The sequence below is a fragment of the Schistocerca serialis genome, chromosome 6 (assembly GCF_023864345.2).
Source record: "Schistocerca serialis cubense isolate TAMUIC-IGC-003099 chromosome 6, iqSchSeri2.2, whole genome shotgun sequence".
Taxonomy (NCBI): Eukaryota; Metazoa; Arthropoda; class Insecta; order Orthoptera; family Acrididae; genus Schistocerca; species Schistocerca serialis.
The window spans coordinates 133,784,001-133,811,585 of NC_064643.1; the positions used below are offsets into that span (position 1 = coordinate 133,784,001).

Sequence of the window (27,585 nt, forward strand, 5' to 3'; positions counted from 1 at the left end):
TCTATCAAAATTAAACCGACCCTTTCCGTCGACCTTGGGCATCGCATGAAAGACATGATGATTTTGTTACGCTGACCCCAGCTACACAACGCTAAAACGAAATTGCAAATACCTACTGAAAAACTAGAGAAACTGCGCCTGACGACTCTTAGGAGAGAGACCCTATATAGTTTATCTCTGTGAACACAAAGTGACATTTTTCAATACATAATGTTAACCACACCAAATGCAAGCTCTTAAACGCTTCCTCCAGCCGTTGAGCGTGCTGCTCTAGGTCTTTAGAAAACACAAAAATATCGTATGTCATTTTTAATACCGTTATCACTCCCTCTAATAATCTCTGGAATATGGCTGGCACATTCTTAAGCATCGGTAAGCATTTGTTGATATTGGTTGTGTCATGGAATATAAAAGGAGTCTTGAGGTGGTTTACTGAAACCATTTCCAACTGTTGATACTCACACTTTAAATCCATCATGGAGAAGTATTTACTCATATACAGATCCAGGCTGCAGAGCATTTTTTTATATGTGGTACATGATACGTTTCCATTATCGTTCTTGCATTCAGATATTGCGTTCTCCCCTTCGAGTATCACTGCCCTCAGTAATTCCAACCTTCGGCTGTCGATTGATGAATGCCTCCATTGTTGGTTACAAGTGCTGATATATTCTGTATAAAGTAACTTCTTTTACACCGCAGGGTCCTGCCCCCTCCGCTCAGGATTTTATGCTGTGGCACAGATGTTACTGGTAATGGTCCACTAGGACTGAACTAATCTAAAATGTCAGAAACAATAATAATTGTGTAACATGACCCATCTACACATATAAACCGCACTGAGACTGAGCAGAAAATAGCTGATTGGCAGTGAGTGAAACAATAGTGGCTGAAGTGGGCACGATCGTAAAAAATGTGTGCGCGTGCATCTCGGCTGCCCATCACACCCACGCCACCCCCTGCGTATTTTCATCAGTGATATTCTTTTTATATTTTTAACGTGGTAGTCATCTGTCATGCACCTTAGATTAAACGGAAGATCGGATTGCTGGGGCTCGAATTACAGAAATTTTACTGCATTATAAACAGAGTTTGTGGAAGATAACAACACCGTCTCACTCCTCTTCCAATTTCAAACGAGTCTTTGATAGCATTCCTCAGATCCATGGTTGCGTTCCACCATTCTCTGTAATTTCATCGCCGGCCGCGGTGGTCTAGCGGTTCTAGGCGCTCAGTCCGGAGCCGCGCGACTGCTACGGTCGCAGGTTCGAATCCTGCCTCGGGCATGGATGTGTGTGATGTCCTTAGGTTAGTTAGGTTTAAGTAGTTCTAAGTTCTAGGGGACTGATGACCATAGATGTTAAGTCCCATAGTGCTCAGAGCCATTTGACCATTTTTTTGTAATTTCATCAGCTCATCTGATACCGCTCAGTAAAATCTTTTTCTACATTGACAGATAAAAATCGCAACACCAAAAATTAATTAATGTAGAGTAATGAACTTTCGAGAATATATCTGTCTAGGTAACATATTCAACTGATTAACATAGCAAGATCACAGGTAAATGCGAACGAGAGATAAGCCATTGCAGATGTGACATGCTGGTACATTAATAACCGGTGTAACCACCTGAATGTTGAATACAACAATGCAAAGGTGCATGCATTGTGTTTTACAGGTGCCAGATGTCAGTTTATTGGGCTACAATAGTGGTAACTGGGCATGAAATTTGAACAGACATCATCTTTCAGATATAGAAACACGGCTACCAACTTTCGTCTACAACGCACAACTCCTTGGTGTTACGATATTCCTTCCTGTCAATGTAGATCTATGAAGCACAGACTCTTTCAATTCCGTATTTCTGTATATCTTTAAACAATTATTTTAATGAAGCACAGGTATCTCGTGCACTCCTCCCTTTTCTGAAACCAAATTCTCTTCCTACACATTCTATATCTATATTTATACTTTGCAAACTGTGTGTGACGGAGGGTACCCCTGGAACCGCTACTATTTTGCCCTTTCCTGTTTTATTCGCGAATTGTGGATGGGAACAACGGCTGTCTATAAACTTCGGTATGAGCTCTAATTTCTCTGGTTTTCCTGTCCTGATTATTTCGTCAGACATGGTGTGGGAGGAAGTAATATGTTACCTACGTCTATCTCGGACATACGCTCTCCGAATTTCAGCAGAAATCCTGTCTGTGACACACTACACTCTTTCGTAGTGACTATCACTGGAATTTGTTGACATCCTCTTATCTCTCTTTTCAGTTAATCCTACTTGGTAAGGATCCCAGACTCATAAACAATACTCAAAAACCGCATCAGACAACTGTTTTAAGGCACTTATTTTGTGGGTGAGTTATGTCTCGTTAAGTTCAAGTAACGAATTCCATCCTGATATGTGCTTTTCCTTCAATTAACTTTATGTGGCCATTGCTCCACACGGTTACTCCACGTATTTTACAGTTGTTACTGTCAATAGCGAGTTTTCACCAATGGTGTGATCGAACAGAAATGTATCTCTCTGACTGTTTTCGAACAATGTGTTACATTCGTTTACGTTCAGGGTGAACTGTAAGTACTTGTCCCAGTCATCAATCTCCACATGTCTTCCTACATTTTGCTACCGTCTTCGGGCATTACCACCTTCCTGTACACAAAATTTCGTCCTGGAGCTTTCGACGTTATCCATCGGTGTTGGCCACAAAGTGCAAAACTTCACGCATGCACGGCGAGCTGCATGCGTGCTGTCCAATGCTCGTCCTGTGTCGGCACGTCTCGGCTTTGTTCGGTAGTTCTCGGAACTACTCGGTACAGCGCGGCATTCCATTGAGAAGTGCGATGCAACACGGTTTCATTCGGCTTTTGGTGCGACATTTTGCGAACGGCACGACTTTCTTCACTTTTGCACAATCGTGGTGTCACCTCCGTTTATCCTTCGCTATTTATTCGTGGTATAAACCAACCAGAAAACAACATTGAAAACAGGTTTTCATGTTTTCGGTATAGCTTTCTGCATGGTTAAGCTTGTATTGTGGCTTGAAGTATCCTTTTCTTACGTTTTCATGTCACCAATGGCATATACTTTTCTGATTAAATAGCGTGTATGCCATGTGAAGCTGTCACAATAGATATTTTTCCACTGTGAAGATGGTATATGATCGAAGACGGTAGTGAATAAGTGCACTGTAAGACAGCACAGTATCGGTCATGCATTTGCCCAAAAACTTTAAAATATGAAAGGGAATGGCAGAGTGGAAGGATGAGAATTCTCACCAAAAGACTGCCCCACAGCAAGACGCTGCAAGAAGAGAAACAACTTATTTCTGATTTGGTAACGATGCATTTATAGAGAATTGTGGTAGGGGCAACTACTGACAAAAAAATCCATCCAGTTTCTAAAGCTGTGGTCGAGCGCATAATCGACAGATACTGCAGATTTTCTGTAGAACACCATTAAAACACAAGGCAGAAAGAATTTAAAGATTTAGTTACCTAAGAAAGAAGAAAAATTTACGTCGCTCGATAGACAATTTGAACAGGATCCATTGTTCTATACACCAAGTAGCACTTTGTGTTGAATTAGCAGGCACGGAGCACGTGATGAAATCGGTCGTACAAATAGTAAATTTTCTGACGTTGCACGCATTATTACATCGTCAGTTGCAACATATTTTGATGGAACTGAACGAAGAGTATGGAGACGTTATATAGTACAGCAATGAACGGTGGTTTCTTCTTTTGGTGATGATATACCTTCTATATTCATCGATATGATGGTCAACTGTGGTCCTGAAAAGGACCAAGATGATGTTTCTGGTATGAAAGGATCAGCCGCCAGAGAAATCTGGCTGGTGTGGAAATCTTTAAACAGATTACGATCAGGAGTTGGACGATCCAGAGACAACCTGAAGAGATGGGGCTTCATAAAAGAACATACGTCCTGTGATTGTGGACAAGAACAAACCACAGCCACATGCTCCAGTGCCTTTTGTGCCCTACATCCTGCACGAAGATTGATCTCCTGCAAGCCACTCCAAGCGCCTTGGAGGTTGCAAAGTGCTGGGCACATGTAATATGAATATAGTTTGTGTAAATATATATATATATATATATATATATATATATATGCTACTGTAAATTTGTATGTTTCTGATTCGAGAATAAATAAAAGCGGTGGTTAAGTCAAGAGGCATGCCTGGAACGATTTTTTGATTTAAAACCCGTAATTGTGGAGTTTTCGCAAAAAGGAAAGTAGGAACGAAAGTTAAAGCACCCAGAATGGATTGCAGACGTCTCACTTCAGGTGTTCTTGACCGCCCCACAGCAAGACGCTGCAAGAAGAGAAACAACTTATTTCTGATTTGGTAACGATGCATTTATAGAGAATTGTGGTAGGGGCAACTACTGACAAAAAATCCATCCAGTTTGTAAAGCTGTGGTCGAGCGGTTCTAGGCGCTTCAGTCCGGAACCACGCGGCTGCTACGCTCGCAGGTTCGAATCCTGCCTCGGGCATGGATGTGTGTGATGTTCTTAGGTTAGTTAGGTTTAAGTAGTTCTAAGTTCTAGGGGACTGATGACCTCAGATGTTAAGTCTCATAGTGCTTAGAGCCATTTGAAGCATTTCTAAAGCTCACTGTTGTTCAAGAAAACGCGAATTTTGAAGAATTCATTGTGGCATTGAAAGAATTACAGGAATAGTTTTCTAAATGTCTTGAGAACACTGCCAGTCTAAAACCTGTGTTTGAGCTGTTTTAGAGACCATTTGCCATTTCAGTTGAAATTTCCCATGTAGGCCTACGCATACAAATAGAACCGATCGATGATCGGTGCAGTTCCCGTTTGGACGACTAATTCTTTTCCGATAAAACTTTCCAGTAGTCCCACGTTGTTTTCCTCGGGAAAAGTTTCTACGTCTCCATAATGAGGCTCCAAACGTGGTCCAATGCTTCGATCAACATATGCGTTAGAAACGTTTCTTTCGATTATGAAACTACAGAAACTAAGTCACGATTGCGTAGCAACTGAAGTAACAATTTTCTGAGATTCTGTCTGCGTCTATCCGTAAGCAGACCGTTTGTACCAGATATACATTTTATTCCGTCCTCAGCGCACCAAAAACAATTAAACAACACCGAACATTTTGTTCGTTTGTGACCTATGTTGTTATGAAATGTGAGACTAAGCCGCATGTGAGATGATCAGCGTTCCATCTAAATGCAATACGTTTGTATTTCTCCTCTCTTCCCCTTCCTCCTGCTCAGACAACGTGATGTGATGATGGCGAAAGTGTGCAGTCAGGTGGCGAGTGCACTAGACCCATGCAGAACTCTTGGCCATTCCTGAATTACATTATTCTTATAACGAGTGCTTGTTTTCACTTCAGTCCATTAAATATCTAAGTGAAAAGTTAATATTACTAATGGGGATATCTGTTTGTGCTACAGCTGAGTGTCTCCTAAGCACCCATCCTGCATGGGCGGGATCAACTTTGCATTTTCAAATGGGAACCTTCCACTTTTATTGCATACTCGGATTCTACGCCAGAAAGTAAGTACAGTTAATTCAACCACTGTTTCGTTGTACATGGCGCTTTAATCGACAAATATTAAGTGTGCCTGCTTTTGCAGTTAAGAACCGACACATTTGATTCTACCTTTCATTTACGATGTAAACGTTGACCATTGTGTTCTACCGGTTCATATTTATGTTCGAAATTTACTTCAGTGTTGCAAATTTCATTGTACAGTATAATATGGATAACCGTTTCAATGGCTGGTTGGAAACTACGTTTAGAGTGATGTAATGTTCTTCTGTTCCCATAGGAATGTTTTATAGTGGTGACCCCTTGCCTCTCACCATTCGGGTGCTTGATTTCGTTGAGTATTCATGGCAGCTGCGCCTGTCAGTATCATTTCATGAACATTTTACCTTCTTACAACGGTTGTGGTTAGTATTCCGCCGATAGCTGCGTAGTGGCCAGCACGAGAGTTCCGGCGGTTGGATGGAAGCACACTTTGAAATTATTCACCCTTTTAGTGGGCTTCAAGGGCGGCCACCGAAATCATGCATTCCGATGGTTTGGGGACTCACAACATTCAACGCCGTAGGGAACAGAAAACTACGTTACCATAGAAGTAAGTTATTTGTCAGAAATGTTAATGACGAGCCATTTTATCAATAATATATTATCAAATTTGCAACATTCAACCAATGTTTGAACATCAGTATCAACCGTTAGAACACAAAGGTTTACATTTACATAGTAAATGAAATGTAGAATCAAATGCTTCGCTTCTTAACTGCAAAAATAGACACACCTGATATTTGTCGTTTACAGCGCCTTCTACCACTACAGGAAACAATGATTTGAGTGAACTGTAAGTATTTGTTGGTGTAGAATCCACATACGCAATAAAAATGGGGAAGGGGAGTGTTCCCATCTGAAAATACAAAATTGACCCCACCCACGCAGGACGGGTGGTTAGGAGGTGTCCAGTTGTAGCACAGACGGATGTTCCCTTGATTAATATTAACTTTCTACCTAGGACATTGTTTTCGTACGATGTGTCATTTTCGATTTATTTAGTTGTTTCAAGCTAAAACAAACACATTTTATACTGTAAACGGCAGCGGTTCCCAAACACTTACTTGGAGTACCAAAGAAATTACCTTTACTTACGTCGATTCCGTCCCATTAATAATAACCGAGTTGTCTGTCTTAGAAATTTCCGAAGCCAGCCACAAATCTGGTCCAATACACGGTACGCTCGTATTTTTGTCGCTCTACGACAGCAAGGAATTTCATCTAATGCCTTTCAAAAAGTCGAAGAACACTAAACTAACCTGGGCGCCTTTGTCAACGGCGCTCTGTATTTGACAGATTAACAGAACGTTATCTTCCATTATATTAGATTGGTGCATAAGTTCATAGCGTATTTGTTTTGCTAGGTTCAAATGGTTCAAATGGCTCTGAGCACTATGGGACTCAACATCTGAGGTCATCAGTCCCCTAGAACTTAGAACTACTTCAACTATCTAACCTAAGGACATTAAAAGGAAGGTCAGTGTTGGACACTGGTATCTAGTTATCATTAACCAAAGCTGAGAAGCGATCACAATTTAATTTGTACACCACAGCACTGAAGATGATCACTATGTGATTGAAAATCGATTTTGCCATCAATAAAATATCAATATTATGGCCAACGCTGACCTTCCTTTTAATTTAACATACATGGTCGTTGTGCACACAGCACTCCATGGAGTCACCAATCAATAACCTAAGGACATCACACACATCCATGCCCGAGGCAGGATTCAAACCTGCCACCGTTGCGGTCGTGCGGATACAGGCTGAAGCGCCTAGAACCGCTCGGCCACACGTTTTGCTAGGGGTATTCCGGTTGCTATGGGTTTATTTCTCGATTGGCGTTTTTTATTTGTAGTTCAATGTTGCTATTTGTGTTTACATATTGTCATTTTGTGATTTGGAGATACTGAGGTGGAGCTGTGGTCGGTAGCAAGTGGAGTGCCAAATGGAAAAATCGGAACGTATTGTTCTGTTTGACTTCAATGGATGGGTTACAGCAGCAGAGGCAGATAGAAAAATTTGCGCCTCATATGGGGAGGGTGCCATTGAACAGAGCACGGCAAGGTGATGTTTTCTCGTTTTAAGGAGGATCGTTTTGACGTTAATGATTCTCCAGGTTCGGGAAGATCTTCGGGGTCAGATGAAGATTGTTTAAACGTTTTGCTCTACATTGACCGCATCACGGTACTCGAGAACTGGCAGATGTAATGAGCTGTGATCTTCCACCATAGTGCGAGATTTGCAGGCAGTGCGGAAGGTTCAGAAATCGCGTACGCGGGTACTGCATAATCTAAGTCAAAATCTCAAAAGTCAGCGGGTGGTCAGTTGTGCATGTCTGCTTGCCGTTATCAACTGGCTCATCAACAACACCGACCATTCCTATCCTGTATCGTTACTGGTGGTGAGAAATGGTGTCTTTATGCTAACATACGGAAAGAGAGGAATGGTTGAGCCCAAACAAAGCAGGAACTTCGCGTACAAAAGACCAGCGCGCATCCACAGAAGATATCGTTATGCATCTGATGGAACAGCGACGGTGTGGAGTACTATGAATTGCTTCCCTGAGCTTATCACAGCTGACATTTACTGTCAACATCTGAGACGCCTTGCAGATGGAATCTGACCAGGCAGACTGCATGAAGTGATGCAACTCCACGATAACGACCGTTCGCATTCTGCTAGACTGACCAAAAACACTATACAGGAGTTGGACTGGGAAGTCATCCTGCATCCACGTTATTCACCTGATTTCGCGCCCTCAGATTTTCACCTCCACCGTTCTCTCTCGATCAATCTTCAAGGAACTTCCTTTCCTGTTAAAAATACGCTCCGAATATAGCTCGACGAGTTCTCTGCCTCAAAACGACCTGATTTCTACTGTCGCTGAATCGAAAAGTTCAGTGTTGGTAGACTGTTGTAAATAGTGAAGGAGAAAATACACTACTGGCCATTAAAATTGCTACACCAACAAGAAATGCAGATGATAAACGGGTATTCATTGGAAAAATATATTATACTAGAACTGACATGTGATTACATTTTCACGCAATTTCGGTGCATATATCCTGAGAAATCAGTACCCAGAACAACCACCTCTGGCCGTAATAACGGGCATTGAGTCAAACAGAGCTTGGATGGGGCGTACAGGTACAGTTTTCCATGCAGCTTCAACACGATACCACAGTTCATCAAGAGTAGTGACTGGCGTATTGTGACGAGCCAGTTGCTCGGCCACCATTGACCAGATGATTTCAGTTGGTGAGAGATCTGGAGAATGTGCTGGCGAGGGCAGCAGTCGAACATTTTCTGTATCCAGAAAGGCCCGTACAAGACCTGCAAGATGCGGTCGTGCATTATCGTGCTGAAATGTAGGGTTTCGCAGGGATCGAATGAAGGGTAGAGCCACCGCTCGTAACACATCTGAAATGTAACTTCCACTGTTCAAAGTGCCGTCAATGCGAACAAGAGGTGACCGATACGTGTAACTGATGGCACCCCATACCATCACGCCGGTTGATACGCCAGTATGGCGATGACGAATACACGCTTCCAATGTGCGCCAAACACGGATGGGACCCTGGATTCATCCGAGTAAATGACGTTTTGCCATTCGTGCACCCAGGTTCGTCGTTGAGTTCACCATCGCAGGCGCTCCTGTCTGTGATGCTGCGTCAAGGGTAACCGCAGCCATGGTCTCCGAGCTGATAGTCCATGCTGCTGCAAACATCGTCGAACTGTCGAACTGTTCATGGAGATGGTTGTTGTCTTGCAAACGTTCCCACCTGTTGACTCAGGGATAGAGACGTGGCTGCACGATCCGTTACAGCCGTGCGGATAAGAAGCCTGTCGTCTCGACTGCTAGTGATACGAGGCCGTTGGGATCCAGCAGGGCGTTCCGTATTGCACTCCTGAACCCACCGATTCCATATTATGCTAACAGTCATTGGATCTCGACCAACTCGACCAGCAATGTCGCGATACGATAAACCGCAATCGCGACAGGCTACAATCTGAGCTTTATCAAAGTCGGAAACGTGATGGTACGCATTTCTCCTTCTTACACGAGGCATCACAACAATGTTTCACTAGGCAACTCCGGTCAATTCCTCCTTGTGTATGAGAAATCGGTTGGAAACTTTCCTCATGCCAGCACATTGTAGGTGTCGCCACCGGCGCCAACCTTGTGTGAATGCTCTGAAAACTAATCATTTGCATATCACAGCATCTTCTTCCTGTCGGTTAAATTTCACGTCTGTAGCACGTCATCTTTGTGGTGCAGCAAATTTAATGGCCAGTAGTGTGTTATTGATGATTCAAATCTGTGTTATGTATATCTGTTGAGTTTAATAAACTTACGGAAGAACGCCACGAAATTTTTTGACCAACCAAATATATATCAACCTAAGAGTCAATAACCTCAATACCGTTTGCCAGCTTGCGAGATTATAATTGTTGATATGTATTCTGTTCATTTCCTGGTAGCTGATATTAATTGGAACCATCGCCGTCTTGCCTGAAGGTGGTGTTAATACAAAACGTAAATTAAGCCGGTGTTCTCACCATTGGGGGCAGCAGTGTTCAGTAGCATGGAGAAACGCGGGTCTGGCCCGAAGCACGAGATGCCGAACCACTCGAAGTCGTCGGTGAAGGAGGCGTCGGCCCGTTGGCAGGCGTTGCCCTCTGGGCTGGTCAGGGCGCAGCTGAGGCAGCGGGGGTCGCCACCCTCCTCCACGGCCAACACCTGCCGCGTGGATGGCCGTCCCTCCTCGGTGGCCTGGTAGTACCTGCAGGGCGCACGCGAAAATCTTCACACAACCGCACACCGACTGATCTGTGAACTCACCAGACCAAATATTTGACAGTCCATTAAAAGCGCACACTGGTCGTTTTGAAGTTCAAAAATGACTCGGAGCACTATGGCATTTAACTTCTGAGGTCATCAGTCCCCTAGAACTTAGAACTACTTAAACATAACTAACCTAAGGACATCACAGCCATCCATGCCCGAGGCAGGATTCGAACCTGCGACCGTAGCGGTCACGCGGTTCCAGACTGAAGCGCCTAGAGCCACTCGGCCAACACGGCCGGCCGTTTTGAAGTGCTTTAGGTAGTACAGATCTGGTACCAGTGGTCATATGACTGCTACACTGACGTAAGTCATATCAGTGGAATCGTGTGTATGGGCCAGTATGTTGAGTAATGTAACTTCTTAAATATTTTAAACATTTCGCGGCCCTGTCAGCAACTGATTAAATATAAATTTTAATTTTAAACCAACAGCTCAGCTGCAAGGTTTACCTAGATTCACCTAGGTTTCAGTCGGGATAACCCAACCTTCTTCAGAATAAAAGTAACTACCGTTTGTCCATAGTGGACATCGTCAAGCGAAAACTACAAATCCATATGAAACTTCCTGGCGGATTAAAACTGTGTGCCGGACCGTGACTCGAACTCGGGACCTTTGCCTTTCGCGGGCAAGTGCTCTGCCAACTGAGCTACCCAAGCACGACTCACGCCCCGTCCTCACAGCTTTACTTCTGCCAGTATCTCGTCTCCTACTTTCCAAACTTTACAGAAGCTCTCCTGCGAACCTTGCAGAACTGGCTGTGGCTAAGCCATGTTTCCGCAGTATCCTTTCTTTCAGGATTGCTAGTTCTGCAAGGTTCGCAGGAGAGCTTCTGTAAAGTTTGGAAAGTAGGAGACGAGGTACTGGCAGAAGTAAAGCTGTGAGGCCGGGGCGTGAGTCGTGCTCGGGTAGCTCAGTTGCTAGAGCACTTGCCCGCGAAAGGCAAAGGTCTCGAGTTCGAGTCTCCGTCCGGCACACAGTTTTAATCTGTCAGGTAGTTTCATATCAGCGCACACTCCGCTGCAGAGTGAAAATCTCATTCTACAAATCCATAAATTATCGTCAGATTGCAAAAACTTATCTGAAACTGCCTTGGCCCCGCCACGAGTGCTGTACTAGAATTAACCGTAGCGTCATGATACCCACCTAGGCGGACACAGTACCTTGCGCCTGCGCATAAACTGTGTGATTGGTACTTGTTGGGACAAGACGCGAACCTAACTCCTGACTTTGAATTTACTAGTACAGTGAAATAAAAGAAAGGTACAGCCGAGGAAAAGGGCGTATATGTTATCCTGTGTGGAACGTACTTAGTTCGACTGTCTTAACATTTATGAAGTATTCGTTGGTCATGATATGAGGAAGACATCATGTGCTTACAACGTGTGGCCTGTCTAGGAAATTTTTGTGCTTAAGCACGGAGTTTAATCACCTTAAAGAACTTAGGAGTGGAAGGATAATATAAAGGCAACATCGTCATTATTATGTCTAGGTCTAAAAAATTTTTTGAGACGTAAATGTTAAGCATTCGCTTAGCTATGGTTACAACGCATGAACATCCTATTTATTGACGTGGCACACAAATGGTCATGAATGAACTTATGAAGAAGTCTGTAAGATCCGGCAATACGAGCCATATAATATAGATGGTCATTATTCAAGATTAGTATATTTGACCTGAAATGGTCTAGAATCAAGTCAAAATAAACTAATGCACGTGCCTGATTGAGCTTCATGACGAAGTTATGGTTATGAGTTACAGAAAACACTAAAGTAGGGGATAATGTGCCGACAATGGGGTACTCAATTTGTCTTCATGGAGATGATCCACACACATACTGTAAAACTGTGTGTGGAACACTGCCATCATAATTTGGGCCTGGTGATCACTGCCATTGAACTTAGGGAATGACAGTGGAATTATATTTAAAGCTGAAGTGTGGCTTGGCGAACATCGCTCCAGTCAACACACTTAAAACTAGTGACCGACAAAGGTCGATATATACTTAAAGAACTAGTCTAAACTATGGGAAGATGGTTAAATTATGATGTGATTTGGCGAACAACGCTCCAAAGGACACCTTTAAACGTCATTGAGTAAGATCAATTCAAACTGATCCGGCTAGTGTGAACCAAAACTTCGTATCCAGTAGATTGTGACAAGGCGACGTTACCCCTCCCGTGATACTTACATGGATTGACTGCCATTAATTATGTTAAAAATAGTTGTGTATGACTAGGCGATGGCATCACTGCTATCGTACACACATAATATTGACCACAATCGGTCATATTGAAGGATTATGAGGTAGCACCTATATTCTACAGGGTGTTACAAAAAGGTGCGGTCAAACTTTCAGGAAACATTCCTCACACACAAATTAAGAAAATATGTTATGTGGACATGTGTCCGGAAACGCTTACTTTCCATGTTAGAGCTCATTTTATTACTTCTCTTCAAATCATATTAATCATGGAATGGAAACACACAGCAAACACTTTGTTACAGGAAATGTTCAAAACGTCCTCCGTTAGCGGGGATACATGCATCCACCGCCCGTCGCATGGAATCCCTGATGCGCTGATGCAGCCCTGGAGAATGGCGTATTATATCACAGCCGTCCACAATACGAGCACGAAGAGTCTCTACATTTGGTACCGGGGCTGCGTAGATAAGAGCTTTCAAATGCCCCCATAAATGAAAGTCAAGAGGGTTGAGGTCAGGAGAGCGTGGAGGCCATGGAATTGGTCCGCCTCTACCAATCCATCGGTCACCGAATCTGTTGTTGAGAAGCGTACGAACACTTCGACTGAAATGTGCAGGAGATCCATCGTGCATGAACCATATGTTGTGTCGTACTTGTAAAGGCACATGTTCTAGCAGCACAGGTAGAGTATCCCGTATGAAATCATGATAACGTGCTCCATTGAGCGTAGGTGGAAGAACATGGGGCCCAATCAAGAAATCACCAACAATGCCTGCCCAAACGTTCACAGAAAATCTGTGTTGATGATGTGATTGCACAATTACGTGCGGATTCTCGTCAGCCCACACATGTTGATTGTGAAAATTTACAATTTGATCACGTTGGAATGAAGCCTCATCCGTAAAGAGAGCATTTGCACTGAAATGAGGATTGACACATTGTTGGATGAACCATTCGCAGAAGTGTACCCGTGGAGGCCAATCAGCTGCTGATAGTGCCTGCACACGCTGTACATGGTACGGAAACAACTGGTTCTCCCGTAGCACTCTCCATACAGTGGCGTGGTCGTTACCTTGTACAGCAGAAACTTCTCTGACGCTGACATTAGGGTTATCGTCAACTGCATGAAGAATTGCCTCGTTCATTGCAGGTGTCCACGTCGTTCTAGGTCTTCCCCAGTCGCGAGTCATAGGCTGGAATGTTCCGTGCTCCCTAAGACGCCGATCAATTGCTTCGAAAGTCTTCTTGTCGGGACACCTTCATTCTGGAAATCTGTCTCGATACAAACGTACCGCGCCACGGCTATTGCCCCGTGCTAATCCATACATCAAATGGGCATCTGGCAACTCCGCATTTGTAAACATTGCACTGACTGCAAAACCACGTTCGTGATGAACACTAACCTGTTGATGCTACGTACTGATGTGCTTGATGCTAGTACTGTAGAGCGGTCTCAGACGCTGCAGTCATGGACTGTGCGGCTGGTCCCGGTGGAGGTTTGAGTCCTCCCTCGGGCATGGGTGTGTCTGTTTGTTCTTAGGATAACTTAGGTTAGGAAGTGTGTAAGCTTAGGGACTGGTGACCTTAGTAGTTAAGTCCCATACGATTTCACATACAGTTGAACATTTCTTTGAACTTTGTTTCGTTGGACATCGCACTGGAAGCTGTCGTTTTCGACCGCGAAATGTGTTTAAATGAATGTCACAAGTGAAGGGGTGGTTTCGTTGAAACTCTTCTTGCAATCTCATAAGGCCTTTTTACGTCGATTCACAGTGACGATGCGCTTGAAATATTTTGCTCTGCCGCCAATATTAAAACCGCGTGATTTCTATGTTGGACGTTGTGGTATTAATCTCCATCGCAGAGACGTCAAGAATAGGCAATAGATGTAGTTAAGGGAGCGGGTGATGATCTTCCTGTCATATGACACGTCCACAGTAGCGTTGGGAAGAATTTTGTTGAAATTTCGTGTCAGTGTGACATCGTTAAGCTCCTTTACAACTCACATGGCCTTCCAATCTCTGGCCTTTTTTTTGTGCATCCTCCGACACCTTGCTGTCTGAGGGCCCAAGGGTAGCGTCTCAAGGCCCTATTCCAGAGAAAGGTTGTCGGCAACTGCGAGCCAAATTTCACAGTTCTGCGTCGCAGTGGGGAGGAAACAGCGTTTAAAAAAGGTGGCCCTTTGATTCTTTTGTGCAGCGTCTAAAAGAAAGAAAGCTCGCTGAAAAGTAAAATTGAGAAATATAAACGCAAAACCAACAGACAAAGCACAGTGCGGAACCAATTGGGACCGCTCAGAACAATTCGACCAAATCTGAATGTGATCCACAGGACCAAATAGTGTTTATGCTGTTCAGGCTTTCTATTTCGTGCCCTCTTGTTTAAATATAACTCGATTTTGCGGTGAAGAAATAACATTACATACCTTCCCGATGAGTGAAGTTTCATTAGCCAAGATGATGTTTAAATTCTGTATGCTAGGCCGTTTGATGAGCTGCAACATTACTTTTCGAGAGAATTTGGATAACGTCTGTCAGCTGGGTGCACTCAGCCTCGTGATGCCAATTGAGGAGCTACTCGACCGAATAGTAGCGGCTCCGATCAAAGAAAACCATCATAACGACCAGGAGAGCAGTGTGCTGACCACACGCCCCTCCTATCCACATCCTCCACTGAGGATGACACGGCGGTCGGATGGTCCCGATGGGCCACTTGTGGCCTGAAGATGGAGTGCTGTCAGCTGGAATACCAGTATGGTGGGAGACTACAGCTGGTCACTTCACTGAGACGCTGAACAGGCGATTCTTTGAAGCGTAGCTGTATTAGATGCTTTAAGGAGAAGAGTAATGTCAGCGAATGGACACATACGTCCAAGGTAATAAAGAGGTGTTTTCATGCTCACAGTTTTATGAAACATTTCTCCTTACTGAAAGGTTTCATTACATTTACACATTTTGCTACTTTTCTAGTTAGTAACGAACCACATTGTGAGAAATGTTTATGTCACTGAGAAAAAACTAAGGGCAGATACGGCTTCAGTGCACAAAAAATCGTAAGGTTAAGCTTCCACCTGACAAAAAGGAAGCAAGGCATATTTTGTCGTAGGCCTGTGTTGTTATTGTCATCTACAATACGCAGCTTGTTCCTGCTGGTTTCTGAAGCATTGAAATGAAAGACATAATTGAGTTTTGTCTGTCAACCATCTTCGCCACCATCAGATTAGAAGGACCGTACCTACTTGTCCACTGCTCTTCGGGCCGTGATGGCATCGGATTCATCCCCACGTAGTGCAGGGATTTCGACTGATGATTCAAAGTAATTGGTTAATGAAAAGAATGGGGAGAGATTGCAGACCTGTAACAGTCAGCTAAAGCAAAAGCAGATGCATTCTCGTTAACAGCTTGAAATGAGAGGTAGTCCCAATATAAACAGATCGTGACTAGACATTCACAATTTCGGACTATCGAGACGATCAAATGGCTCTGAGCGCTATGGGACTTAACATCTATGGTCATCACTCCCCTAGAACTTAGAACTACTTAAACGTAACTAACCTAAGGACGTCACACTACACCCAGTCACGAGGCAGAGCTATCGAGACAATCCGCAGGTTTGCTGTGGACCAAGCTGCAGATACAGGAACAGACATAAAATATGAACACATATAACGATAACTATTCCAGTCTCTAGAGAAAGTTTTAATGCAGCTTTCCTTTTTTCTTAATTGTTATTTCATACCCCTGCCTTATGAGGGTAGGGGTGGACTGTCAGCGGCACAATACGCCGTTCTTCAGCCAAGAGACTGTAGAAACTAGCACAGGAGAAATATAAAATACAAACAATACAGGGTAGAAGATAACGTTGTCACATGAGAAAGGGAAAAATTAGAGTTAAATTACACTAAAAAGGAGCAGTTTAACGAACCACGTCTGCAAAATCCACATATAATTAAAATGACACTAGACGAGGACGTAGCACATAAACATTGGCAGCACGAAGAGCACAAAAAACGACATTCACCGTAATGAAAGCCACACGGAATGACGTCACTTAACACACACTGACCTTGTGTAAAACATACGACGACCACAAAAACACGACAGAGAGCAACTGGATTAAAACTAGAAGGACCTGCCAAGGAAGGGGAGGGCAGAGAGGAGGGAAAGAGCAGCTAGAGAAGGGGATCGGCGGAGGAGGGGAGGGACGAAGGGGCGGAAGGGTGGGGAGCCGGTATCACACCAAGGGGCAGGAGATGGGGAGGGTGGGGAAGGGAGCAATCTAGGAAGGAGTGCAGGAGAAGTAAGGACAGGGGGTGGAGGCAAAGGAGACGGAGTCCTAGGAAGGAGGGGAGAGGATGAGCAGGATCAGGCTTGGAAGGAAAGATAAATGTGTCAAAGCACATCATCCGGGATGGGGAGACGCTGAAAGTTTCTTTGGGAGAGGATGTGGAGGGTGTGGAGATGCAGGGAGGGTGGGACACATCAGTAGAGGGGCAGCAGCAGGCGGGGAGTGGAGAGGAAAGGAGACACCAAGGGGTGAGGGGGATCGAGACTGCAGTTGGTGATACGAATGTGCTCAAGGAAAAGGAGGAGATGTGGGAAAGCGATCAGGTCATAGAGGATCGTCGTGGGTAATGGGAGACGGATTCGGGATTCTGATCACAATTTAAGGTAAAGAGCTGTGAGTAGAAACATGTTGCGAGCACACGGACAGGGGAAGGACGACATAGACTACTAAAACTGTGAGGCTGGTATCTCGCAGTGCTAACAATATACACACATCAAGAAGAGTTTTGCATCACTCCAGTTCCCAGAACTCCTGAAGATAGATGTTCGCTGTGGATATTTTATCACAGACACAGTCCCTTTCACTGTTCCGAGGTGTCACTAAACATGCCCAAAGATGTAAAAAAAACCATGCATGGCCAGCACCTATTAGACGGAAGGGGTCCGACAGCTTATCAGTTTCAACTCATTCCACCAGGAAGGAGGTACACGGCTCGTGTTGTCTGTAGTTCAACCATGCCTAGACGGTCAATACCGCGGTTCAATCGCGTCCGCACTGTTACTTTGTGCCAGGAAGGGTTCTCAACAAGGGAAGCGTCCAGGTGTCTCGGAGAGAACCAAAGCGATGTTGTTCGGACATGCAGGACATACAGATAGCCAGCAACTGTCGATGGCATGCATCGCTCAGGCCGCCCAACGGCTAATAATGCAGTGGATGGCCGCTACCCACGGATTATGGCTCGGAGGAACCCTGACAGCAACGCCACCAAGTTGAATAATGCTTTTAGTGCAGCCACAGGACATAGTGTTACCACTCGAACTGAGCGCAGTATGCTGCATGATGCGCAGCTTCACTCCCGACGTCCATCTTTGCAACCACGGCACCATTCAGTGCAGTACAGATGGTCCCAACAACATGCCGAATGGACCGCTCAGGATTGGCATCACCTTCTCTTCACCGATGAGTGTCGCATATGGCTTCGACGAGGCAATCGTCGGAGACGTGTTAGGAGGCAACGCGGTGCAGCATGGTGGAGGTTCCCTACTGTTTTCGGATGGCATTATGTGGGGCCGACGTACGCCGCTGGTGATAATCGAAGGCACCATAACGGCTGTACAATACGTGAATGTCATCCTTCGACAGATAGTGCAGCCATATCCGCAGCTTATTGGCGAGGCATTCGTCTTTATGGACAAATCGCGCCCCCATCGTGCACATCTTGTAAATTACTTCCTTCAGGATAACGGCATCGCTCAACTGGAGTGGCCAGCATGTTCTCCAGACATGAACCGTATCGAGCATGCCTGGGATAGATTGAAAAGGGCTGTTTATGGGCGACGTGACACACCAACCACTATGAGGTATGTACGCCGAATCGCTGTTGAGGAGTGGGACAATCTAGACTAACAGTTCGTTGATGAACTTGTGGATAGTATGCCGCGACGAATACAGGCATGTATCAATGTAAGAGGACGTGCTACTGGGTATTAGAGGTACCGGTGTGTTCAGAAATCTGAACCACCACCTCTGAAGGTCTCGCTGTACGGTTGTACAACATGCAATGTGTGGGTTTCACGAGCAAGGGCGGAAATGATGTTTATGTTGATCTCTATTCCAGTTTTCTGTTCCGGTTCCGGGTCTCTCGAAACCGGGGTGATCAAAAGTTTTTTTGAGGTGTGTTTTTACGTGTTAATCACGGTCTGTTTTGCTATGAGCGCTCTACGGCGAATGACCAGTTAAAAACTCAGCGTGACTATGCTTGGTGCCTTCCAAGGCTGTGGAAACGAACACACAGATCGCAGAATGGCGGATGCTATCGTTGCGACTGCTGGTCGCGAAGTCAAATACTGGCACGAACTGAGTCTACTAAACACTGCTAACAACTGAGCATCTTAGCCTCCCACGCACTGCAACAACTGATAGTGAAAGGGCGTCTCTCAGCAGTTTTGTAAACTCGTGAAGTCACACACTGCATGCTTCCTCCGAGAGCAAAAGGTCCGTGTCTGCCAGGGGCGGTAAAGCCGGTGGCCGCTTAGGCATTCAGCCGAGGAGCAGTTCCGCCCAGCCATGCACAGGTTGGCATTACTGGGGAGACGCTGAAGCCATCTGTACAAGGGGCGAGACAGCTACCGTTGACATGCAGCAGATGGAGTATACCACATCATGAGGCACAGCATCGTTGGCACACACCACGAGCTGCTTAGCGTGATTGCGCGCTCTCAGCCCTATCCAGCTGCACATGTTGGCTTTATTTGGCTCGCAAACCATACAGTTTGTTCACCAAAGTGGACGCACGTAGAATTTCCATGTTAGCTCTATTAAAACGCACTTTTCGTTTCTTGACCATATGCTAGTCGTGTTGTTCTGTCTGTGGTATACGTAAGTAAAAACTCCAGTATCCGTGAACGTGTAATAAAATTCAGGGCCACTCAAAAAGGACATCAGCTTAAAAAGTTAGTTCTCCAGAAGGAAGAAACTTTCCCCTCACAGAAAGCGCACTTACATTTACATAACATCAAATATTAGAGAAATTAATTCTGTTAATTTCACAGGAATTTCCCGCAACACTTCAGCAAACGCGAAGATGGAAAAGAATTCTGGATTCAGTGGAATGCGAACTCTTTACCAATCCTCATTTCAGTCCCAGATCGTGGTGCCTCATCCTATTACGGTACGCTTACAGTCCAGCTGTACTCCTCTCGTATTTTCTATGATTTTGTACTAAAAGCTTCAATTGTCGTAAGGTTATTCTAATAAAATTCACCATATGTGGGCCTCTATTAAACACCATGAGTTCAATACGGCGTCTTGTTTTCTGCTTGTAGTGTAGAGAGCGTTCTCGCCTGTTGTTGGTTCTATTTTATGTTCTATTTTATGATGAACGTCGCTCCTTGACGGTACATGATTCACAATATTATCTGTTAGTAACTGAATATGGCGCCTTGCTAGGTCGTAGCAAATGACGTAGCTGAAGGCTATGCTAAACTGTTGTCTCGGCAAATGAGAGCGTATGTAGACAGTGAACCATCGCTAGCAAAGTCGGCTGTACAACTGGGGCGAGTGCTAGGGACTCTCTCTAGACCTGCCGTGTGGCGGCGCTCGGTCTGCAATCACTGATAGTGGCGACACGCAGGTCCGACGTATACTAACGGATCGCGGCCGATTTAAAGGCTACCACCTAGCAAGTGTGGTGTCTGGCGGTGACACCATATTTAACATGCTTAGAAACACTGTAGAGAGGTTTCTTACGTTTAGTTTGCGGGGAACTCAATGCGCGGTCACCAGCACCCGTACGAATTCCCAATTTTTTCACAGTCCAATTTCCTTCACAGTCTAATGTAACCACTGTCATGAATGATGAGGATGATGATGAAATAAGGAGGACAACACAAACACCCAGTCCCCGGGCAGAGAAAATCCCCAACCCGGCCGGGAATCGAACCCAGAACCCCGTGATGCAGAAGTAGGAACGCTATCCACTAGACCACGAGCTGCGGCCGGTTTCTAGTGTGATTTTTCTAGGAGATTTATTTTTGGGAGGGGTCCTCAGTCTTCTAACTGGATTGATGCGGCCCGCCACGAGTGCCTCTCCTGTGAAACCCTGTTAACCTCAGGGTAGTACTGAACGCCCAACGTCCTCAGTTAATTGTCGAATATATAAAAAAAACTGTCCTCCCATACGTTTTTACCCTCTACAGCTCCCTCAAGTAGCACTGCAATTATTTCTTAACTCGTCCTGACATTCTGTTGCTCCTTCTGGTCAACGTTTTTCACACGTTCCTTGCCTCTCCTCTTCCGCAGAGAACCTTCTCATTTCTCACGTTATTAGTCTACATAATCTTCAACATCACTCCTTAGACCCAAATCCCAAACTCTTCGTTTGTTTTCTTTTCCGATTTTCCCATTGCCCACGATCCAATTCCACACAATGCTGTGCTCCAAACGTACATTCTCATAGATTTCTTCCTGAAATTAAAACCGATATTCGACAAAAATAGACGCCTTTTGACACGGAATGTCCTCTTTATCTATGCTAGTCTGATTTTACGTCCTCTTTGTTTCGGCCTTGACTTGTTATTTTGCTTCCAAAGTAGCAAAACTCCTTCACTTCATTGTTCCCAGTTTCGGTGTTAAAGTTATCGCTAACATCATTTTGCCAATCCTCATCACTTCCGCCTTTTTTCAGCTTATTCTCAAATCATATTACATTGAGGTGACAAATATCATGGTATAGCGATATGCACATATACCGATAGCGTTAGTATCGCGTACACAAAGTGTAAAAGAACAATGCATTGGCGGATGTCATTTGTGCTCGTCATTATGGACGCACGACGGCAACTCACAGACTGAACGCGGAGTAGTACTTGGAGCGAGACGCACGGGAAATTCCATGTCGGAAACGTTAGGGAATTCAACATTCCGAGATCCACAGTATCAAGAATGTTGTGGTTGGCAGGAGAGCCAACACCGTGTTACTAGAGGAGACCGAAATGCACGCGTTTTAGCTCACGCAGGCTGGCGTGAGGTCTGGAACAGGACAAGGAAATTAGAATTTAGAAAAACGGACGTAGCTGGTGGAATACTTAACTTTAATCCATTAATGGTGAACGTCGCTCTTGACGGTACATGATTCACAATATCAATAGTAACTGAACATGGCGCCTTGCTAGGTCGTAGCAAATGATGGCTATGCTAAACTATCGTCTCGGCAAATGAGAGCGTATTTTGTCAGTGAACCATAGCTAGCAAAGTCGGTTGTACAACTGGGGAGAGTGCTAGGAAGTCTCTCTAGACCTGCCGTGTGGTGGCGCTCGGTCTGCAATCACTGATAGTGGCGACACGCGGGTCCGACGTATACTACCGGACCGCGGCCGATTTAAAGGCTACCACCTAGCAAGTGTGGTGTCTGGCGGTGACAGCACAAAGACTGCCCGGAGAATGCCAAATTTCAAACATTATCTCTCGCCACGCACAACGTAGTAGCCGATGGCCTTCACTTAACGACCGAGAGCAGCGGCGTTTGAGTAAAGTTGTCAGTGCTAACAGACAAGCAAGAGTGCGTGAAATAACCGCAGAAATCAATGTCCAACATACGACGAACGTATCTGTTAGGATAGTGCAGCGAAATTTGGCCCTAACAGGTTACGGCAGCGGACAAGCGACGCGAGTGCCTCTGCTAACAGTACGACACTGTCTGCAGTGCCTCTCCTGTGGCCATACTGCTGGGACACTAGACTACTGGGGAACCGTGGCCTGGCCAGATGAGTTCCGATTTCAGTTGGTAAGAGCTGATGGTAGTGTTCGAGTATGGCGCAGACCCCAAGAAGCCATGGACTTAAGTCGTACTTAAATCAATGTCATATTTAATTACAAACTATGTAGGAAAGTTAATCAAACAGCAATAGAGAGTTTTTTAAACCTTGCCAAGGAACAAGAGTGGCAGGATGTTTACAGTGCCGATAACACAGATGATAAATACAATGCTTTCCTTAACATATTTCTCATGCTCTTTGAGAGTTGCTTTCCATTAGAACGTTCTAAAGGGGGTACTAGCAGTAATAGGCAGCCTGGGTGGTTGACTAGTGGGATAAGGATGTCTTATAGATCAAAGCGGGAACTATATCAAAATGTTAGAAGTCGTCACAATCAAGCTCCAGTAGCCCATTACAAACAGTATTGTAAGGTGCTTAAAAATGTTATTAGGAAGGCAAAGAGTATGTGGTATGCAAATAGAATAGCTAATTCACAGGATATAATTAAAACCATATAGTCAGTTGTGAAGGAAGTGTCTGGTCAGCAACACAAGGTCGACGATATAAAGTCAGTTCGCAGTAAAAATATTTCTGTTACTGATAAATCAGATATATGTACAGTATTTAACAACCATTTTCTGAGCGTTGCTGGCAAATTAAATAAAAATTTAGTTTCTGCAGGACATCATATAACTTTCTTGGCAAATGCCTTTCCGAGATTGATGTCTGAAATACTCCTCTGTGATACATACAAGAGGGAGATTGAGTCAATAATTAAATCGCTGAAGACTAAGGACTCTCATTGTTATGATGGAGTGTCTAGCAGAATATTGAAGTACTGTGCTGCGCATTTTAGTTCTGTATTTAGCCATGTTTGTAATTTTTCCTTTAGGAATGGTCAGTTTCCTGAGCGATTAAAATACTCAGTAGTAAAGCCGCTATATAAAAACGGAGAAACGGATAATGTAGATAATTTTAGACCTATTTCTATACCATCAGTGTTTGCAAAAGTTATTGAAATGGCTGTGTATGTAAGGATAATTGATCATTTTATATCACACGATTTGCTATCAAATGTACAGTTCGGCTTTAGAAGTCGTTAAATAACTGAAAATTCTATATTCTCTTTTCTATGTCAGGTACTGAATGTGCTAAACAAAAGGTTTCGAACGCTTGGCATATTTTTTTATTTAACTAAGGCATTTGATTGTGTTGATCATAAAATATTTCTCCAGAAGTTGGACCATTACGGAATATGGGGAGTAGCTCACAATTGGTTCACCTCTTACTTTAGCAACAGGCATCAAAAGGTCATTACTCACAATGTTGATAACAACTGTGATGTGGGGTCCAAGTAGGGTACGGTCAAGTGGGGGCTGCAGCAGGGATCAGTAATGGGGCCAATCCTGTTCCTTATTTGTATAAATGATATGCCCTACAGTGTTACAGGTAATTCTAAAATATTTCTGTTTGCTGATGACACTAACTTGGTAGTAAAGGATGTTGTGTGCAACAGTGACTCGGTTTCAAATAGTGCAGTACATGACCTAAGTTCATGGCTTGTAGGAATTAACTAACGCTAAATCACAATAAGACTCAGTTTTTATAATTTCTAACACACAATTAAACAAAACCTGACGATTTAATCTCACAGAACTGGCCTATGATTAGTGAAACTGAACAGTTCAAATTTCTAGATATTCAGATAGAAAGCTGTCGTGGAAAGCCCACGTTCAGGATCTTGTTCAAACACTTAATACTGCCATTTTTACTATTCAAACGGTATCAGAAGTGAGTGACCGTTCGACACGAAAATTAGTCTACTTTAATTTCATTCGCTTATGTCGCATCTTATTATATTTTGGGGTAACTCTTCCCATTCTAAAAGGATATTTTTGGTACAGAAGCGGGCGGTTCGGGCAATAAATGGTGTAAGTTCACGAACATCTTGTCGACCCCTGTTCACGAGTCTGGGTATTTTGACATTGGCCTCGCAATATATAAATATTCCTTACTGTCATTTATTGTTAAAAATATTAGCTTATTCCCAAGAATAAGCAGCTTTTACTCGGTTAATACTCGGCAGAAATGAAACCTGCATTTGGATCGGACTTCCTTAACTCTTGTGCAATAAGGTGTGCAGCATACTGCTGCATTCATTTTCAATAAGCTACCACTCGAATTAAAAAAATATTAGCGGTAATCCACGCGCTTTCAAATGGAAACTGAAGAGTTTCCTCATGGATCACTCCTATTCTGTCGAGGAGTTCCTTGAAAAATTAAGCTAGTTCTTATTGTATTGTTGACTGCGTTTACTTAAACTTGTGGACTGACTTTTTTCGGGTTCATAAACATTTATTTTTATCTGTTATTACTTTTATGTTGTAATTTCATGTACCGACACGTTCCATGACATTGGAGATTTGCTCCTCGATTTGGTCCTACGGAACTTGACGTGTAAATAAAAAAAAGTTAAAAAAACTAGGCACTGTGCAGCCTGGTGGTGGTTCCTTAATGTTGTGAGCTGTGTTTACGTGGAATGAACTAGGTCCTCTGGAAGATGAACCTATCGTTGACTGGAAATGGTCAGGTTCGCTTACTAGGAGACCATTTGCAGTCATTCATGGAGTTCATGTTCCCAAACAACGATGCAATTTTTCTTAATGACAATGCATCATGTCCCCGGGTCACAGTTGTTTGCGGTTGGTTTGAAGAACATTGAGGACAATCGGAGCGAATGATGTGGCCGCCCGGATCGCCCGACATGAATCCCATCGAACATTTATGGGACAGAATCGAGAGGTCAGTTCGTGCACAAAATACTGCACCGGCAACACTTTCGCAATTAAGGACAACTTCAGAGGCAGCAGGGGACTTCCAACGACTTGTTGAGTTCCTGCCAAGTCGAGCTGCTTCACTACGCCGGACAAAAGGAGGTCCGACACGATATCAGGAGTTGCCCCATGACTTTTGTCACCTCAGTGTATGTTCTCATTAGGTTTCATTCCAGTCAATAGATCCTGCATTTCTGTCTCTCTTTCACAGGGAATAGCAATTTCATCAGCGAAACTTGTCGTTGATTTCTTTCACCCTGAATATTAATTCCTTTACTAAATCGTTCTTTTATTTCTGTCTTTCCTTCTTCCATGCATACACTGAACAGCAGAGATAAAACACTACATACAGATCTCATAGCCTTTCTCATCCAAGAGCTTCGTTCTTCGACTTTTTTCCACTCTTGGTTCTTCAACAGACTGTATTTTACTCGTCATTGTGTGTCATGTATACGTTTCAAACATATGGCACAATTTTATGTTGTCAAACTTTTTTCTAGATTGATATACACTATTGGCCATTAAAATTGCTACACCACGAAGATGACGTGCTACAGACGTGAAATTTAACCGACAGGAAGAAGATGATGTGATATGCAAATGATTTGCTTTTCAGAAGGCTGGCGCCGGAGGCGACACCTACAATGTGCTGACATGTGGAAAGTTTCCAACCGATTTTTCATACACAAACAGCAGTTGACCGGCGTTGCCCGGTGAACCGTTGTTGTGATGCCTCGTATAAGGAGAAATGCCTACCATCACGTTTCCGACTTTGATAAAGGTCGGATTGTAGCCTATCGCGATTGCGGTTTATCGTATCGCGACGTTGATGCTCGTGTTGGTCGAGATTCAATGACTGTTAGCGGAATGTGGAATCGGTTTGTTCAGGAGGGTAATACGGAACGCCGTGCTGGATCCCAACGGCCTCGTATCACTAGCAGTCGAGATGACAGGCATCTTATCCGCATGGCTGTAACGGATCGTGCAGCCACGTCTCGATCCCTGAGTTAACAGATGGGGACGTTTGCAAGACAACAACCATCTGCACGAACAGTTCGACGACGTTTGCAGCAGCATGGCCTATCAGCTCGGAGACCGTGACTGCGGTTACCCTTAACGCAGCATCACAGACAGGAGCGCCTGCGATGGTGTACTCAACGACGAACCTGGGTGCACGAATGGCAAAACGTGATTTTCTCGGATGGTCGCATCCGTGTTTGGCGACATCGCGGTGAGCGCACATTGGAAGCATGTATTCGTCATCGCCATACTGGCGTATGACCCGGCGTGATGGTATGCGGTGCCATTGGTTACACGTCTCGGTCACCTCTTGTTCGCATTGACGGCACTTTGAACAGTGGACGTTTCATTTCAGATGTGTTACGACCCGTGGCTCTACGCTTCATTCGATCCCTGCGAAAACGTACATTTCAGCAGGTTAATGCACGACCGCATGTTGCAGGTCCTGTACGGGCCTTTCTGGATACAGAAATTGTTCGACTGGTGCCCTGGCCAGCACATTGTCCAGATCTCTCACCAACTGAAAACGTCTGGTCAATGGTGGCCGAGCAACTGGCTCGTCACAATGCGCCAGTCACTACTCTTGATGAACTGTGGTATCGTATTGAAGTTGCATGGGCAGCTGTACCTGTACATGCCATCCAAGCTCTGTTTGACTCAATGCTCAGGCGTATCAAGGCCGTTATTATCGGCAGAGGTGGTTGTTCTGGGTACTGATTTCTTAGGATCTATGTACCCAAATTGCGTGGAAATGTAATCACATGTCAGTTCTAGTATAAAATATTTGTCCAATGAATACCTGTTTATCATCCGCATTTTATCTTGGTGTAGCAATTTTAATGGCCAGTAGCGTATGTAGTGAAGGTATGTCGAGTTTTATAAAGCCTGGTCTCCGTTATTAAGCGCAACTTCAGAACTACCTCTCTGTTAACTTCACCTCTCTTGAAGGCAAAGTGATCGTAATCTAACATACTCTTAGTTTTCCTCTCCATTCTTCTGCATCTTATTCTTGTTAGGAATTTGGCTGCACCGAGTGTGAAGCTGATTGTACAATATTTCCCGCGTATCAGCGCTTGCTATCTCCGGAGCTGTGTAGATCACACACTACTTTATCAAAAGTATCCAGACTCTCATATCTAACGCGGAGTGGACTACTAGATGTAGCGAGAGGCGGATCTGCCAGTATAAAAGGAGGCAGGGAGTACTGAGTTGTCAGTAGTGAAACAGTAACACCTGAACAGGGCGGTCAGGGGAGCTGAGGAACGTCGAACGCAGACCAGTTATTTGTTGTCACTTGTGTAACAAATCCAGCAG

The 27,585-nt window shown here is 44.2% G+C and overlaps 1 protein-coding gene across 2 annotated transcripts in view; it reads right to left on the reverse strand.

The window, feature by feature from the left end:
- Positions 1-27,585, reverse strand: part of LOC126484624 (venom dipeptidyl peptidase 4-like) — a 348,388-nt gene that overhangs the window by 114,870 nt on the left and 205,933 nt on the right. For both annotated transcript variants that reach the window (XM_050108208.1, XM_050108207.1), the window contains exon 12: positions 10,164-10,387. In XM_050108208.1, coding sequence (XP_049964165.1) covers positions 10,164-10,387 — 224 coding nt within the window. The remainder of the gene's footprint in view (positions 1-10,163; positions 10,388-27,585) is intronic.